This window comes from Rosa rugosa, chromosome 1 (assembly GCF_958449725.1).
Source record: "Rosa rugosa chromosome 1, drRosRugo1.1, whole genome shotgun sequence".
NCBI classification, from domain to species: domain Eukaryota; kingdom Viridiplantae; phylum Streptophyta; class Magnoliopsida; order Rosales; family Rosaceae; genus Rosa; species Rosa rugosa.
Window position 1 is genome coordinate 71449866 of NC_084820.1, and position 16107 is coordinate 71465972.

A 16107-nucleotide genomic window follows, 5' to 3' on the forward strand; every position below is an offset into this window, starting at 1 on the left:
ATCGAGGATATATCGATTTCGATATAAAATCAAGAAAAATGATGGAAATTTGAAGAAAAATATGGAAATTTTAAGTGAAACTTTTGGATATGTTTGTTTTATCAGTTGTCTACTATATATGAAAATAAAACCTTGAATAAACATTGTTATATAGTAATTTGTTATTTTTTTTTTTGAATAAATATAGTAATTTGTTATAATTTAACATAAAATGGTAAATGCTGAATCGCCGACAACTCTGAATTTTTTTGAAATAAACGTCTAATTTTTTTTTTGATGGCTGGAAACCCAATGGGAGGCTAGGCCATCACGCCATATATACATTCTTTATACATATCATACATTACATCTTGAATTACATGAGTAACTTAGAACCACGTAGAAGACCTATGAGGTACAAAATCTTCACTATCTTCATCATCTCTATATGTAGAGTCTTGAGTGTATTGTGAATAATAGTCATTAAATGATACCTCCCCTCTGTAGTTTTGCATGTATTGACTTACATGCCAACCATATGGGTCCGGGGGGATTGGCTGTGGGTTTTGGTGCTGGTAGTTATAGTAGGGATCATGCATTGCTCGACTTTGGCCATAACCATAATCATTTGAAGATTGTCCTTCAGATTGTGTCCATGAGTTGTCACTTGATTGAACTTTGAAGGAAGAGTGGTGGACGTGCATGGCAGAATGGTAGGTCAAAGTTGACCTTGCAAGAATGAGGGTTGGCGTGAGAAAGTTTCTCTGAGAAACTGGGTATGTTTCGGAAATATCCATAATTTCGGCGATATATCGAATATATCGGGAAATTTCCAAAATTTCGGTCGAAATATGCTTGGTATGTTACGGATATATCGACCCCTTAAAAAACCGAAATTTTCGACGAAATTTCGCCGAAAGTTTCGATTTTTCAGTCCTTGGTATTATCGGTTAATAATATCGTTAAATCCTCCTTTTTACCAAGAGAATTTTTATCTTTCCATCTCTAATGTTAGTTAACTAGTAGCTATTCTAATTACTTCTTATTTTGCAGATACCAGTACTATTTATGCTTTTGCATTTTTCTTATTTTTGATTAGTGATCGATGACTAATTATCTTGATTAAGACGATGATGGATTTTGTGGCAGGAAAAAAAAAGAAGGCAAGACGAAAATATCCTCGAAAGTAATAGAGGAGTAAACGGTGTCATTAACTGATGATACTAAAGTATGTCGAATATTGATTTTGATGTACCAATATGATGTTTTTGTTGGGAACCAAAGTATTGAATGACTCAAACTTCATAGACTGTTTGTAACATTTTCTCATCATTTTATTATAAGTTGATTTAGTGTAACAATTTTTTTATCTTTATTTTTCTCACATAATAACAACCGTTTATGAGTCAAACTCGGTGTCTTTCAACTCCTTTTCTTTTCATAACCTCCTATTTACAAAAAAGTGACTTATACTATTAGATCAAACGGTACTGGGCATGAATACTTCTCTTGTGAATCTTTTTTCTTTTAAATAAAAAATAAATAAATCACCTAGTGTGGTAAGGTTGGTTGAGCGAACTAGCAGGAAACCCTCATGTTAGACGTGTCAACTCCCACAAGTTTATAGGTGCTCAGCATGTTTGAGGGGCCTTTGAGTTCGTGCGCCTGCTGCGGGAGATTAGCTTAGCTTTGTTGGAGTTACCCGTAGACTGATCCAAATACTAATCGGGTGAGTGTCTTATTAACTCGCTAACTAACCGAAATGACTTGCTATCTTAGTCTACAAAAAAAAATGAAAAAAAAAATTAAATGAACTTTTTCTCTTATTATAACTAAAAACGGCGAGTGCCACAATCTAAAACTTGGGCACATTCTGGTTAATTGAGCAAATTGGAAAGCACTTATATATGGTGTATAGAGGAATTAAGGGACTGATTTTGATATATAAAATATATATTAGAAAGAAAAAGGAAAAAACGGTCATGGCAACAATGAAGTCGATCAGCAACAAAATTGACTTCTATGATGATTTGTTTGAAAGAGATTTGCTTGTAAAATCTTGCCAACATGTGTATATAACGAACAAGCAACTTGAAATGCCAATGAATTTGATGAATAATACTGAAATTTGTCCATTAAACGCTTAGAATAACTTTTTAAGTTGGTACAAGTGAAACAATTAACTTTAGCTCGACGAAGAACTTCTCCAAGGGCTAAAGTTTATGTAACAACAGCACTATATAAAGTCATGCTTCAATGAGGTTGCTATCATGAATTCATGATCGCGAATGACAAAACTAGTAGTTTCTTGTAAGCTTTTCGAACAACACGAAATAATGAGAGAATTCAATAATGCGAAAATCAGATTAATTATAAATGGGAACAAAACATTTTGAGGTTGGAGATTACTTGAAATGTTTTTTTGAATAGAAACTGATATCGATCATTAGAATCAATGACCGGCAGACTGCCAATGGCTAGAGTCTAGCTGCACTTACAAAAAGATAGCCAGCAAGAAAATCCGGAAACCCTAATCTAAGTTAAGCAAACTCATTACAAGTCGATGATAAGCTCGCTATAATTAGCGAACTTATAAACAAAGAAACTCCATGTCTTCTAGGGCAAAATCATTCACTAGCCTCCCATTAGCCAATCACACAATTGTGGTACCAACAGAAAGCCACTTCTTAGCCAACAAATAGGAGCACCTCCTTATTCATAAGCCGCTTGAAATCCACCAATCATAGTCGAGATAATTACCAACTAGTCGAGATAGTCGAGATAATTACCAACTCTCGAAGAAGTCATGATCCGAATAAATTGGCACTTGAAGACCATAACTAGCCCCAAAACAAGCCCAATGAGGTCTAAAACTCTTAGACCGGGCCTGCCCAATCCATTAAGTAACAAGTGAGGGTGGCAAGGCACCCTCCTTGAGAGCCCATGAACTAGGCCTAGCTAGCTCAAACTCAGAATTGGCCCAGAGCCCCAGGCCCAACTCCAAGCCCAGGAACCCACTATGAGCAACACCATAGTCGTTGCAAGATCTGGCGATCGATTACTCCAGAAGGCCATAAATCGCCTCTCCTCTGTATCCAAGCTAACTGGACCACCAACGCAGCACGTTCGACAGACCAGACCAGAACCGATCTGCCCCAACTTGCAAGACCCAGAGTTTATCAGAGTCTTCCCCTCCAACGGCAACTCCAAGCGCCAGGCACAGACGACCCAGCCACCAAATAAACCACTTCGCAGTGAACCGGGGAGCAGCATGGAATTTCGTCACCGACGACCAGCTGCAGTCTCCTAGCCCAGCCCAAGAGATTATGAGAAGAAATCTGGATCCCCCGACCCGAACCGAACAACGCGATCCTTGACTCCTCCTTGATCTATCCTCGACTCACTTGTGCCTCCCTACGCAAACCTCACCCTGACGAGGAATCTCGTCGATGTTAGATCAGCCGGCCACCGAAGAAAGCCTGCCGCCGTTCTGCTCAAACCCTAGGAGGGGTTTGCTTGGTGATTACTTGAAATTTGTTATCAATCTATTTGTGATGGGAATTTAAATTAAGTTTCTATTCTTTCTTAATATTTACTCGTGACGGTACAATTTAAGCTCCAAAAGTATATCTTCTAGACAATTAATAAATAGTAACAAAATTAAGAAACAACACCAAATGACCCCCTTTTTTTTTTTTTTTGGGAGAAATGAAAGGTCCTACTATCGTTTCTAATGTTAGTTTTTCTAATAAAAGCAGATGCCAAATTAACACTATCCCTTAATTCCTGGTCAGACAAGAATATCCACCTCTCATTTCGAGCTCACCGTTGTCATTGTAATAACAAGACCTAACCAAACCAACTCATCACAATGAGTTTCAATGGAGAAAACCAACCAAGTGTCCTGTGTTTCCTTACATAGATTCCCTAATCTACCTCTCTTCCAAGTCGAGCCCCATAAATCTCATCCCCTTCACCACCATATCCCTCATCCTCTGGCCGCGCAGTCTTTCTCTATATATTCAATTAGAGAAGAAAGCTACCGCACGAACCATTAGGATCCAACCAGTACTTGACCTAGAAGAAGAACACTGACCTCAAGCTCAGCACTACTACTACGACAATGTTCAAAATGGCGAGTAGGAAAGTGATCATTGTCGCTCTCATGTTGGTTGCCATTATCGGAGTTGCCATGGCGGAGTCACCAGCACCCTCCAAGGCCTCAAAGAATCCGAAAAAAGACACGGAAAGCGACGGCAACGACGGTTCTCCATCAGCATCACCCCCTAACCCGAAAGACTCGTCCTCCTCAACATCATCGGCCGATGCCCCCAAGGCGAAAGACTCGTCCTCCTCATCATCATCGGCCGATGCCCCCAAGGCGAAAGACTCATCCTCCTCCTCATCATCATCAGCATCATCCCCGAAGGGCTCGGACTCGTCTTCATCGGCACAGTCACCCAAGTCCGACAAGGGGGGCTCCTCATCCTCTCCCACTTCTTCACCATCTCCTAAGGCATCTCCCGCCAACGCACCAGACTCTTCTTCTTCCGGCGGCTCAAGCGGCAAATCAGCACCATCCCCCAAACAGTCTCCTTCACCTAAAGCGTCTCCGGGACCTTCATCCGACTCTTCCGATGGCGGTAGCAGCGGCGGCGGAAGCGGCAGCGGCGGAGGCAAAGCATCACCACCCAAGGGGTCAGGATCTTCCTCTGGCGGTAGCAGTAGCGGCAGCGCTAAAGCACCAACTCCCTCTGGCGGTAGCGGCGGCAAAGCACCGTCACCCAAGGGGTCAGGATCTTCATCATCTGATTCATCTGACTCATCATCTTCATCTTCATCTTCAGGCAGCAGCAGCAAGCCACCCAAGGGGTCATCATCATCCAGCTCCGACGACTCCTCTTCAACCTCCTCCGCACCGGTACCAGACTCGTCGGCTGCAACATCTCCCCCCGTCCCCACCGATGACACCACTACCGGTAGTGATTCCCCTGTTGTTCCTCCCAGTGAGGCTCCGAAATCTGCTGCTGCGAGAAAGGTCTCCACCGCTGGCGCCGCCGCGACTATCGTAGTGGTCGCTGGCTTCTTTGCTTTCTGAGTTTTTAAGTTAGTTTTCGTTTCTTTAAGTTGATTTCAATTTCCATGCATACTGCTATATATATGCGCCTAATTTCATCAGATAATGTTCTTAGTGATCAGGAGTGATCACTAATTAATTGTCTCTGTTTGTGAGAGTCATAATTGATGAATCTTTTGTCCCTAATTATTGTTTGATAAATTAACTCGATGCTAGCTCTTGCATGCATGCATTCATGCATGCATTTGCTCAACTACTAATGTATTGCCAAAGATAATGATCCTTGCGTCTGGCTAAATTTAGCCGACTCTAAAGCATATTCACCACTATTGTCGATTCATTAACATACTTTTATTAAATAAATTTATCATCCAACGATTCATATCTTAAATTAATTTTTAAAAATCATCTCTATAAAAAAATTAATTAAATCAGAAATGATAATTAAAAAGACATCGCATGGGAGATTGGGAGAAGAGAACGTACTCAAACTAGGAAATAATATATATTCAAAAGTAGTCAACACATCTGCAGTAGCTCTTTCTAGCTAGGTCAATCATAACATACTAGCTAGACACATAGCTTTAATAGTTAACGTACAGAGGTTGAAAGTCCTTAATTAAGATACTAATAAAGAAACTTAAGCCTTGTAATTTAGGATTAACCGCAACATATATAGCAGCAAAGGACTAATCCATAATGTTGTTGTAGCATAGCCCTTTTGTTTACGATATAGTATATATCCGCGGTGAATGCATTCATTAAGGCAAACAACTATTAATTAGCAGCGGGATCCTCTCCGGCAGTTAAGTGCACCGGCAGTGACAGTCATCGCACCCACAAGAGAAGAAGGTCTTCCACTGAGACTCGACGCCCTCGCATAGCTTGACGATGCACCGGCACCCGATTGCCGGAAAAATGCGCCGTTCAGCAGCAAATCCCCCTCGGATCTCCAGTTCCACCTCTTCCACTCACTTTCCGGCGCATCCTCATGTTTTGTCACCTGCATGATACAAGATTAAATAATTACATGCATGAACTAATTAATTATTTCTAGATGATGTTGGGGAGCAACCTCTCTTTAACCTAAACTTTTTCAGACAGAGGAAAAAAAAAAGAAAAAAAAAATAAGACGACACTTTTTTTTTTTTTTTGAAAGGGAATAAGACGACACTTTAAGAGTATAAGATCATTCGTGGCGTAGAAAGTTCTGTTCCTTGATTGATGGACTTTGTTGATAGTCTAACCTCTTTATCGAAACTTCTATCCGGTGCAAGAAATCTATTGCCTTGACTTAAGATGGTTGGGGCAGCACTCCCTCCTATTGCATACATCTCCCAATGTGTATAGTCATTGTTCACCACATGAAAATATCCATGTCTACACCTGCATAGTAATCCAATTTGTTGTACATCAAATAATCAGAAAAACATTTCTTATAATCATTTAGATGAATTCAATTACATACCTTGGCATTCTTTGCACGAGCCCTTCTCCAAAGTGATTAAACGCAACAGTGACCTGCATGCCCTTGTCTTCCGTAAACGAATCACTGTGCCCTAAAAGCATAACCTTGTCATGATGCGTCATGAAGTTGTTCGAAATCGTGATGGCCGTCGATCCATGTATGGCATCGATGAGTCCATCGTGACAATTTGACAGCGAGCAATGGTCAACCCAAATGTGCTTCCCTCCGAAAATCGACACGCCGTCCCCGTCGGACTGCGTCCACCACCCGGCGTGGCTCGGGGAGTCCCTAATGTCTCCGTTCCCGGCCTGCTTACAGTCGTGTATGTTGATCCCATGGATGATGATGTTGGTGACATGATGTATGGTGATGCATGGTCCATTGGCAATGTGAACACTCGCACCTCTACCGTCTATGGTCTTGAACGAGTTCATGACCAGCTCTTGCTTCAGCTGGATCACCATGTCCCTCTTGAAAATGATCCACAGTGGCTCGTCTTGTATCACGGCGTGTCGGATGGTTCCGGGCCTAGGGTTCACAGGGTCGTCGTCGCCTGAGTCGGAGACTACGTAGATTCGGCCTTTTCTCCCGCCAATTGCGTCCTTGCCGAAGCCGATGGCGCAATCGGCCAAGCGCTGGCGGTTTTGTTCCCAGTTAGGGTCGCACCGCCAGCAGTCGTCTATGGGGTTGCCACTTCCACATGAGGAATAGGCCAGCTGCCTCCTAGATGCATTGATATTCCTGCAAAGGTTTAATATATAATCTAAATTACTCAACTAAACGAAGCACTATTATTTGAAGAAACTAAACTAAAGCTTTTGAATTTACCTGTGGACCTCCTGTACTACTAGATCAGGGTCTTGAAGTTGGGAGGAAACAAAAGTAGTTGCAGTTAGAAAAGAAGCGAGGAGAATAACCAACATTGAGAGCTGGGTTTCCATCTTTGATGGGGTTTGCTACGGTTTCTGCCAACTTAATTAGCTTAATGTCTTATTTATAGGAGGTCTTGCTTTGGTTTTTTACAAGTGGAGGAGTAAAAAGCCGAGAGAGATGGCGTGATTAGTATAAGAAGATGGGCCCTGCCTCGTCGTAATTTCAGGTTCCTCCATTTTCATGTATAGGCTCTTCTTCCTCCCCTATCAATCAGTTCGGTTTAAAACCGTTAATCATGGAAGGTGGATAAACCCTAGATATTCAAACCCACTAAGTCAGATGGTTGACTTTCCTGCCTCAGTATTGCTGGCCATTCTCTCCTACCCCGCCCACAAAAAGTGAAAAGATTCTTACAGCGATGAATATTTGAATGAGTTTAACAAGAAAGGACAAAAAGAATAATACCAAGTCTGCATATGGATCGATTACAAATGGTTGCTTAATTACTTCGTTTGGATCTCTTTCCCTTTACACTATGAATCAGATCGTAATCCTCAATTTGTGTTCTTAATTTATGGTATACTATTAGAGAAAATTTGGTTACTTTGGCGTTTTCATCATTGATCGAGAAGTGTTGAATATATTTCTAGAATTTTGATGTTTTTCGAAACTTTATTGCCATGACGATAGATATATAAAAGCCACTAATTGATATTTTTTATTTAGTTTTGCGTTTTGGTAGGGAAGAATAATTTACATTTAGGGTTTACATTCCAAGGTAAACTTCCCAATCACAATTGAGTGAAAAGCGCCGAGGTTAGAATATTTTGGGACATATTTTCTCCCCTTCCTACTAACCACATGATTGCTTTTCTCGACTCTTTTGGCGTCAATGAAGAAACTGAGACCCATGTCTTAAGGTCGATCACTTTGAAGACAAAATATAAAAGCTCCAATCAGATGATATATTCTGTTTTTCATGGATTAATTAAGTGTCTTTTGGCAAAAATAGTACCTTAAAGTTGTTTTTTTGTTTAATTACGTGAGCTTCTTAATAATGCATGAAGTTTTATATAATTTTCCATTTCTTAATTCATGCGTGTAATATTTACGTATAGATCATGCTATTTTTTTATGTATAGTTTTAATTTTATCAGATGTTCCCGGAGAAACAACACTTTGTATAATTTTCATCATCATAAATTAAGTGTTAAAAATATTATGTGCATCACGTGGTCAACTATATCAGACTCGATCATTATCCTGGTTTGCCGCTACTTAATTATCCTCTTGAATACGTTTAATTTGAACTCGTTACTAATTAGATGAGAACCCCTTAGTTATGGTTGCAAGATTTTCAACGGCGTCAGTCGCCAAGTGTGAACTAGTTTACTCCTTTTTTTTTGACAAGAGAACTAGTTTACTCCTTTGCTTTCTGTAAGGGACATCCGGACATGCTAAACTTTTTTCAGTTTTTGTACGTGGGGGCTTAGAACTATTGTCGGGGCCGGTATTTTTTTAGTGCGGATTTTGTACTTATATTTAAAATTAAGTTGTTATATTCGTGAATTTAATTATTTTTTCTAATAACAAATTCATTTTGAACTAAAGGCCTATATTTCTCTTATTTGGTGGTCCAAAGGGTACAAAATCATTTGGATAACTCGGCAATTTCAGAACGTTAATTTCCAAGCATGTTCTTAGAGGAGAAAGCTTCTTGACTGATACGTTTTTTCCCCCGATGTTCTATCTTATGGGGCTAACCACCTTATATGGTCAAATTGGTAAGAGTCTTCAAGAATTGTATCTTCAGTGGCCCAGTCCCCTACATCCCAATTCGAATTCCGCTGACTCTGATTGAAGTTAAAGCTCAATTTATTTTTGGTGGCCAATGAGGAAGAAGCGCACTGACACGACCCCCTAGCACAGATTAATCTATAAACCTAGAAAACTTTGAGGATATCATATAATTTCAATAAAAAATTAAAAATAATGTTCAAGTAAATCCAGAATATGTGTCTGACCCAAACTCTAGGTTACTTGACCTAGTTGTAATAGGGTTTAGAATATTCTCGGAAATATTCATAAATATCCGATTAATTGTACGATTATCTTTCTTTGTACAACTCTTATTCTATGTCTTGTAATCCTCTATATAAAGAGGCCCCTATTATCAATGAAAGCATGACTCCATTCTCTCCCAATTTCAGTTCTCCTTAAAGCACGACGTCCTAACCCTAAAACCTAATAGCCAAAACCCCAAATCCAAATACTCCACCGGTTCACCACCTTCAGGACCTCCAATTTTTACCAAATTTTTCCAGAAGAAGCTACCCAAACCAAAGATTCAGGAACCGGAAGAAATAACCCATGAACCGATCTAGAAGATACTAAACCGGCAGCCGGAACATACTGCAGAAAAACCGGCAGAAAGAAAGAAAAAAAAAAAAGGGAGGAGACATCCCAAGCAGAAGCCCAGAAGACTTCAAGCCCAACTCCAGAAGCCCATAGTCGACTCGGCCCACTGACCCACAGCCACTGCCACGTCAGCACAGGGACCCACTGCCACGTTAACAACCAGACCCCAGTGCCACGTCAGCAGCGGACCCCAGTGCCACGTTAGCACCGGTCAACGTCGGTTGACAGTTTCCGGTCAATTTTCCGGCGACCTATTTCGAGGTATTTTTTTACTAAAAGTTCCCGTTTTTGAAGTTTTTATTTATTTTCTCTTCTTTTTCTCGGGGACTTGCAAACTCCCTTCTTCTACCCCCCTTTCTTCATCATAGGGGATACCTAATTAAGCCAAACTGTGGGGGTTCGTGCTCACTCCAAGCTTGGAGCTTGTTGAGATATCCAAACTTAGAGTTTGTAGAGAATTTATGATCGACCACTTACGTCATTGTCTCGATATAATCCAATACCTCTTGGAATTGAATTTCTTGGAAGCGATTACGCTCAGAAATTTTATATGTTTTCGTGGTAGCTTTTTCCGCTCCAAAACTAACCATTTTTCTTGTTCTCTTTCAGGATAAGTAACATGAACAAATTGGACTTTGCTCCATTGGGAACAACTGGTTCTAGATATCACAGGTGGGTTCGTGATGTCCGCCAGCATCTCAAGGCCGATGGAATCCTGGATACGATTCTCGAGCCTAGCCAGGACGTGCTAACTGTTGAGTAAGCTCAAGCTTTGGAAGCAAATAGAGCAGCCTTAGAGGCAAATAAGGCGAAAACCATCATCCTAATGACTCGTCATATGGATGATTCGCTCCAGTACGAGTGTATGAATGAAGAAGACCCCAAAAGGCTGTGGGTCTCACTCGAAAAAAGATTTGGCAACGTCCGTGACTCCCTGCTTCCTGACCTAGAAGTGAGATGACATAGCCTTCGCTTCTGTGATTTCAAGTCAGTTCTTGACTACAACTCCGAAGCACTTCGCATTAAATCCTTAATGGAATTCTGTGGTAAAGAGATCACAGATGTGATGTTGATTGAGAAGACTCTCTCTACTTTCCCCGTGTCTGCATTGATGGTTGCTAAGAACTATCGAATCGATGTTACTGCAGGACGGATCACAAGGTTTCATGAGCTTGTTGGAGCTATGAATGTCGCTGAAAAGCATGACAACATCCTTGTGAAGAACTATAATTCAAGATCCGTGGAAACTGAGCATATTCCGGAATCCAATTATAGTCGCGCCCCTAAGAGGGGGCGCCAAGAGTGAAACCCTAATCTTAGGGATACTTCTGGACGTTCTGGTCCATATAATCGCTCTACTTGGGAAGGTAACAACAAAAATAGGCAAACACGAAACCGAAGAGGTCAACATAGAAAGAGAGAGGGAGGCAATGCCTCTGGCCATGTTGGTGACACCACCAACACTAAGAGTCATCTAAATGACGCTTTCAAAGCGCCTCAATCAATGGAGTCTGAGCAAAGAGATGTATGTTCTCGATGTGGAGTATCCGGTCATTGGGCACAAATTTGTAGAGCTCGTGAAGAAATTGTCACCGCCTACAAAGCATATTGTGAAACAAGAGAAGCTCACTATGTGGAACAAGAAGATCAAGAAGATGATCTAGAGTGAAGGGTTGAAGACTACAAATATGGTTGGGATCAATAGATCGCCAATTTTGTTTAAGTCTTTATTTTTCCAAGAAATGTAATAGGCAATTGCCATATACTTTGTAGTAAATGTCATTGATTTAGTTTTTCTTCACATAAGCTCATCCAAAATGAGTATGATGTCTAGGAAGGTTTTGAGATAAGTGGTACTTAAGCGAGCTTTGCTCCACCGACATCTTTCTACTCACCTGGTCATATTTATTTTGGAGTTACCGAAAGAAGTCAAACGACTACCTTTGTTTTGCATTAGTTACCATTTGGATTAGATTCTCCTAATGGTTAAGAGACAATGATGTATTCCGTTGGCTTATGAATAAAATTTCGAGTTCTTTTCATTATGACTCAATTTTGATTCTGAGCATATTACTTTGTGACTACGATGACTGGGCGATCAGTATTAATTCAAGGACATGGAATAGCCCAAGTTTCCCTTGCCAAATGGCACCTTGATTACTGTCACAAAAGCTCTTTACGCTCATAGGGCAAATCGCACCTATGAATAGCCAACGGATTCCATGCGAAAACGCATGTAGAGAACTGAAATGAGTTCCTTTGCAATACCTCTAATGATTGCGAACACAGACGCATCTTAGAGAAGTTTATGTGTCTCTCTAGTGGACTCTATGTTACTATTCGAGCTATTAAATCTAATAAAAGTTATGAGAGAAGATCTCTTGGATTTAGACACATAACGGCTTTGTCACGACAAGATAGGTCATCCTAGTCATGATGATCCGTCTAAAGACTTCACACGGACATCTATTATCTCGAGCGAAACGAAGCATGAATAAAAAGTTGATTCTTGGACTAAGTGTGACCACCGCCGCCGTCCACCACCAGCCTAGGGCTGGCATAGTCATTATCCATGACGCCATGGATAGCGTACATCATGGTGATGATGCCCCAGGTGATGTTGCAATCACCAACTTTGCTTCAAATAGCGTTTCAGACGCTCAGGCCAAACCAAAATCCTCATTGGTTGCTTCTAAAGCCACTCGCTCGTTTTACAAAGTCCGTTCCTTAAGGAAATTAGGACTGAGACCGCCCTATGCAAATGATATGAAAATACTCATTCTGTTCTTACATAGAATCCCTGGGAATTCTGTGGACTAATTCAACCAACTTGCAAACGTTTAAATATCTCATGATGTTGGTTGACACGCAAACACACTGATCACGTGTTGTGTCATTGTCTACTTGTAATGCTGCTTATGCTACACTCCTAGCACATATCATATGACAGCGGTCTCACTCCCCGAATCATCTTATTCAGTCAATTAGATTTGACTATGCTAGAGAGTTTACATTGAAGACTTTCGATGGTTATTGCAATGAGACTGATGTTGGACATCATATTCCCATGTACACACCCAAATGGTCTCGCGGAAACGATTACGATGGTCGTCAGGATTTGGTAATGCGCACCAATCTCCTTATATCCTCTTGGGGTGATGCAATATCGCATGCAGCTATGCTAATTCGTCTACGACCCACCGCGTTACAGCTAGTGACTGGGTACAAGTATCGTACTTACGCATATTTGAGTGTGCCATTTATGTGCCAATTGCGCCGCCACAGCGCACTATGATAGGTCCTTACAGACGAATGGGCGACTACGTTGGATTTGAGACTCCAACAATCGTTCGCCACTTAATGCCCTTGTTAGGCGATCTCTTCACCGCATGTCTTGCGGAGTGTCACTTTGATGAGACAGTCTTCCCGTCGTTAGAGGGAGATAAGAACACGAATGTTCAGCAGGAACAACAAGAATTGTCGTGGTCTGTCCCCACTATGTCTCATCTCGATCCCTGTTAAAGTGACGAGATCACACATATGCTGCAAATATGCCTGCAAGGAAGGACGTCCCTACGAAAGGACGTAGCGCCACCCTACACGGAGGTAGGCATGGCGCCAACGCCATAGAGAGTGGTACTCTGGCGTTATAGGCCATGGCCCCAGCTAGGATGCGTGGGAGGCCCGTGGGTTCGAAAGATACTTTGGTACAACCCAATCATTCGATCATCAAGACTCAAAATTCGTCTCATGAGTATCTTCCGGGTTATGGTTATCGTTGGGGGACACCTCAACGTCAGAACCTATTCCTGAGAATATAGAGCTCTATGAAACTTACACTAGTATACATGAGACGTGGGACAGAAACTCCATCATAATTAATGATGTAGTCACGCATTTCGTTGCGCATGAGTTTGTTGAGTCCGATGATATCGAACCACGCTCCGTTGATGAATGAATGCCAACGTAGAGAAATTTGGCCTAAATGGAAAGATGCGATCCAGATTAAGTTGGATTCTCTAACGAAGAGGAAGGTTTTCGAGCCAGTGATGCCAACACCTTCTAACATAAAACCTATTGACAAATGGGTCTTCGTTAGAAAGCGAGATGAGAAAAAGAGATGGCAATCTCGCCTTATGGCGCAAGGCTTCTCACAAAACGCCCTGGAATCGACTACGATGAGACATATTCTCTCGTAATGGATGTCATTGCACTCCACTACCCTGTCAGTTTGGTAGTTTCCGAATAACTGAACATGCAGCTTACAAATGTGGTCACTACGTATCTCTATGGGGATCTAGATACGGAATATACATGGAGGTTCATGGTGGACTTCATTTACCCAAGTCAAGTGGCTTTAGACCACGGAGCGCGTTCACAATAAGGTTGAAACGCTTACTAAAGTGACTACTTGATTGGGAAAAGATATGCCCGCGCGTTTCCATAATAAGTTTTGGATTCTATCGGTTCATGTTGGACATGATCTTCATTGGAAGTCCTTAAAGAGTTAAGGGAAACCGCTGAACACTTGAAATCCGATTTTGAGATGAAGGATTTTGGGAGAACATGATTATGTCTCGGTTTGGAACTTGAGCATCGTGTTGATAGATGCTTTGGCATTTTGACAAGGTCAAACCTTCAAGCACCCCCATGATCGTCCGTAGTCTTGATCCTGAAAAATGATCCTCTTCGTCCGAAGGATGATGACGAAGATGTGCTAGAGGCAAAACTGCCTTACTTGAGTACAATAGGCGCATTATTGTACTTAGCTTAATGCACAAGACCGGACATCTCATTTGCAGTGAACTTGTTAGCTAAGATATAGCTCTGCGCCAACGCGACGCCATTGGATTGGTGTAAAAGATATCTTTCGATACTAGAGATGTACGATTGATATGGGCATGTTTTATCCCTACAGAGAGATGATGTATTCAGACCCATCACACACCAGGAACGCCGCCAACACTGGCCAGCGTCCTTTATCCCCATCCCAAAACGACATGTGTTTTGGAAGGTTTTGCTGATGTTGGGTATCTCTCTGACCCACACAAAAGTCATTCTCAAACTGGTTAAGTGTTCACCATGGGTAAAGACCATGATATCTTGGAGGTCTACAGAACAGGCCCTAGTAGATCTTCGAACAATGCAGAGATTATTACTCTTCACGAAGTGGTTCGTGAATGTATATGGATTGGATCAATAGTTATGCGTGTTTGAACAATTGTGGTTTGAAGTCTACCACAGATGAGCCTACAAGCATTTAGGATAATGTTGCTTGTTTTGAACAAATGAAGCAAGGCTACATCAAAAGCGACAACACCAAGCATAATCAGCAACAACAGACTCTCCTCAAGATTAAAGTGAACTAAGGTTCAATTTGAGGACAGTGCGGCAGGCTTGCTCACTAAGTCATTGCCTAAATTTCACTTTCGGGAAACATGTTGGTAGCATCATTTGCGGAAGTTATCTGAACTCCCATGACCATAGTCATCAGGGGGAGATGCAGAAATTAGGGGGAGATGTCTACATGTATGGTCTCGAAACATGAAGGGTGTGTTGTGCTCTTTTTCCCCTTCGACCGAGGTTATTTTTGTCCCACTTGGTTTTTGTTACTCGGCAAGGTTTTTAATGAGGCAACAAGAGGAGCACAACGTTTGGGCGACACAAGGGGGAGTGTTCAAGTAAATCCAGAATATGTGTCTAACCCAAACTCTAGGTTACTTGACCTAGTTGTAATAGGGTCAAGAATTAGAGATATTCTCGGAAATATTCATAGATATCCGATTAATTGTACGATTATCGTTCCTTATACAACTCTTATTCTTTGTCTTGTAATCCTCTATATAAAGAGGTCCCTATTATCAATGAAAGCACGACTCAATTCTCTCTCAATTTCAGTTTTCCTTAAATAAATAAAAAATAAAATAAAAATCTGAGAGGGCTAATGCCTACTGCATATACTCCTTTTGAGGGGTTCCTTTTGTGCTGGGCCCATTATCCCAAGATCCCATTAGTATCTTTAGAAGACCCAATAGATTGAACAATCACTCATATATCATAACTAATGAGACTCATAAAAGTGGTCGTCACTTGTTGTCATGCTATCACTGTGTCACAACATAAATTCAACCCAATTTCATTATGTGACTTTACTAATTTCGCAAATTATCAATAGTAAAAAATGGTTTGAGAAGGTAGATCATCGAATATCCAATTATGCCCAATACGAAATAGGTTTTTTTCAATAGTCAAAACTCTAACGGAACTAGGTGCGTAATTATCTCTTGAACAA

At 41.1% G+C, this 16107-nt stretch overlaps 2 protein-coding genes across 2 annotated transcripts; one reads left to right on the forward strand and one right to left on the reverse strand.

Annotated features, from left to right (window-relative positions):
* Window positions 1-3956: 3956 nt before the first annotated feature.
* LOC133707064 (uncharacterized) lies at window positions 3957-5434 on the forward strand. Its single transcript, XM_062132602.1, has one exon. The coding sequence runs from the start codon at window positions 4103-4105 to the stop codon at window positions 5075-5077; it is 975 nt and encodes a 324-aa protein (XP_061988586.1). The 5' UTR covers window positions 3957-4102; the 3' UTR covers window positions 5078-5434.
* A 105-nt stretch (window positions 5435-5539) lies between these two features.
* On the reverse strand, window positions 5540-7501 carry LOC133707072 (pectate lyase-like). Its single transcript, XM_062132609.1, has 4 exons — window positions 7353-7501; window positions 6525-7265; window positions 6304-6442; window positions 5540-6059 (listed from the first exon to the last, which is right to left on the reverse strand). Exons 1-4 carry the CDS (start codon window positions 7463-7465, stop codon window positions 5838-5840), a joined length of 1215 nt encoding a protein of 404 aa, XP_061988593.1. The 5' UTR covers window positions 7466-7501; the 3' UTR covers window positions 5540-5837.
* Window positions 7502-16107: the final 8606 nt, after the last annotated feature.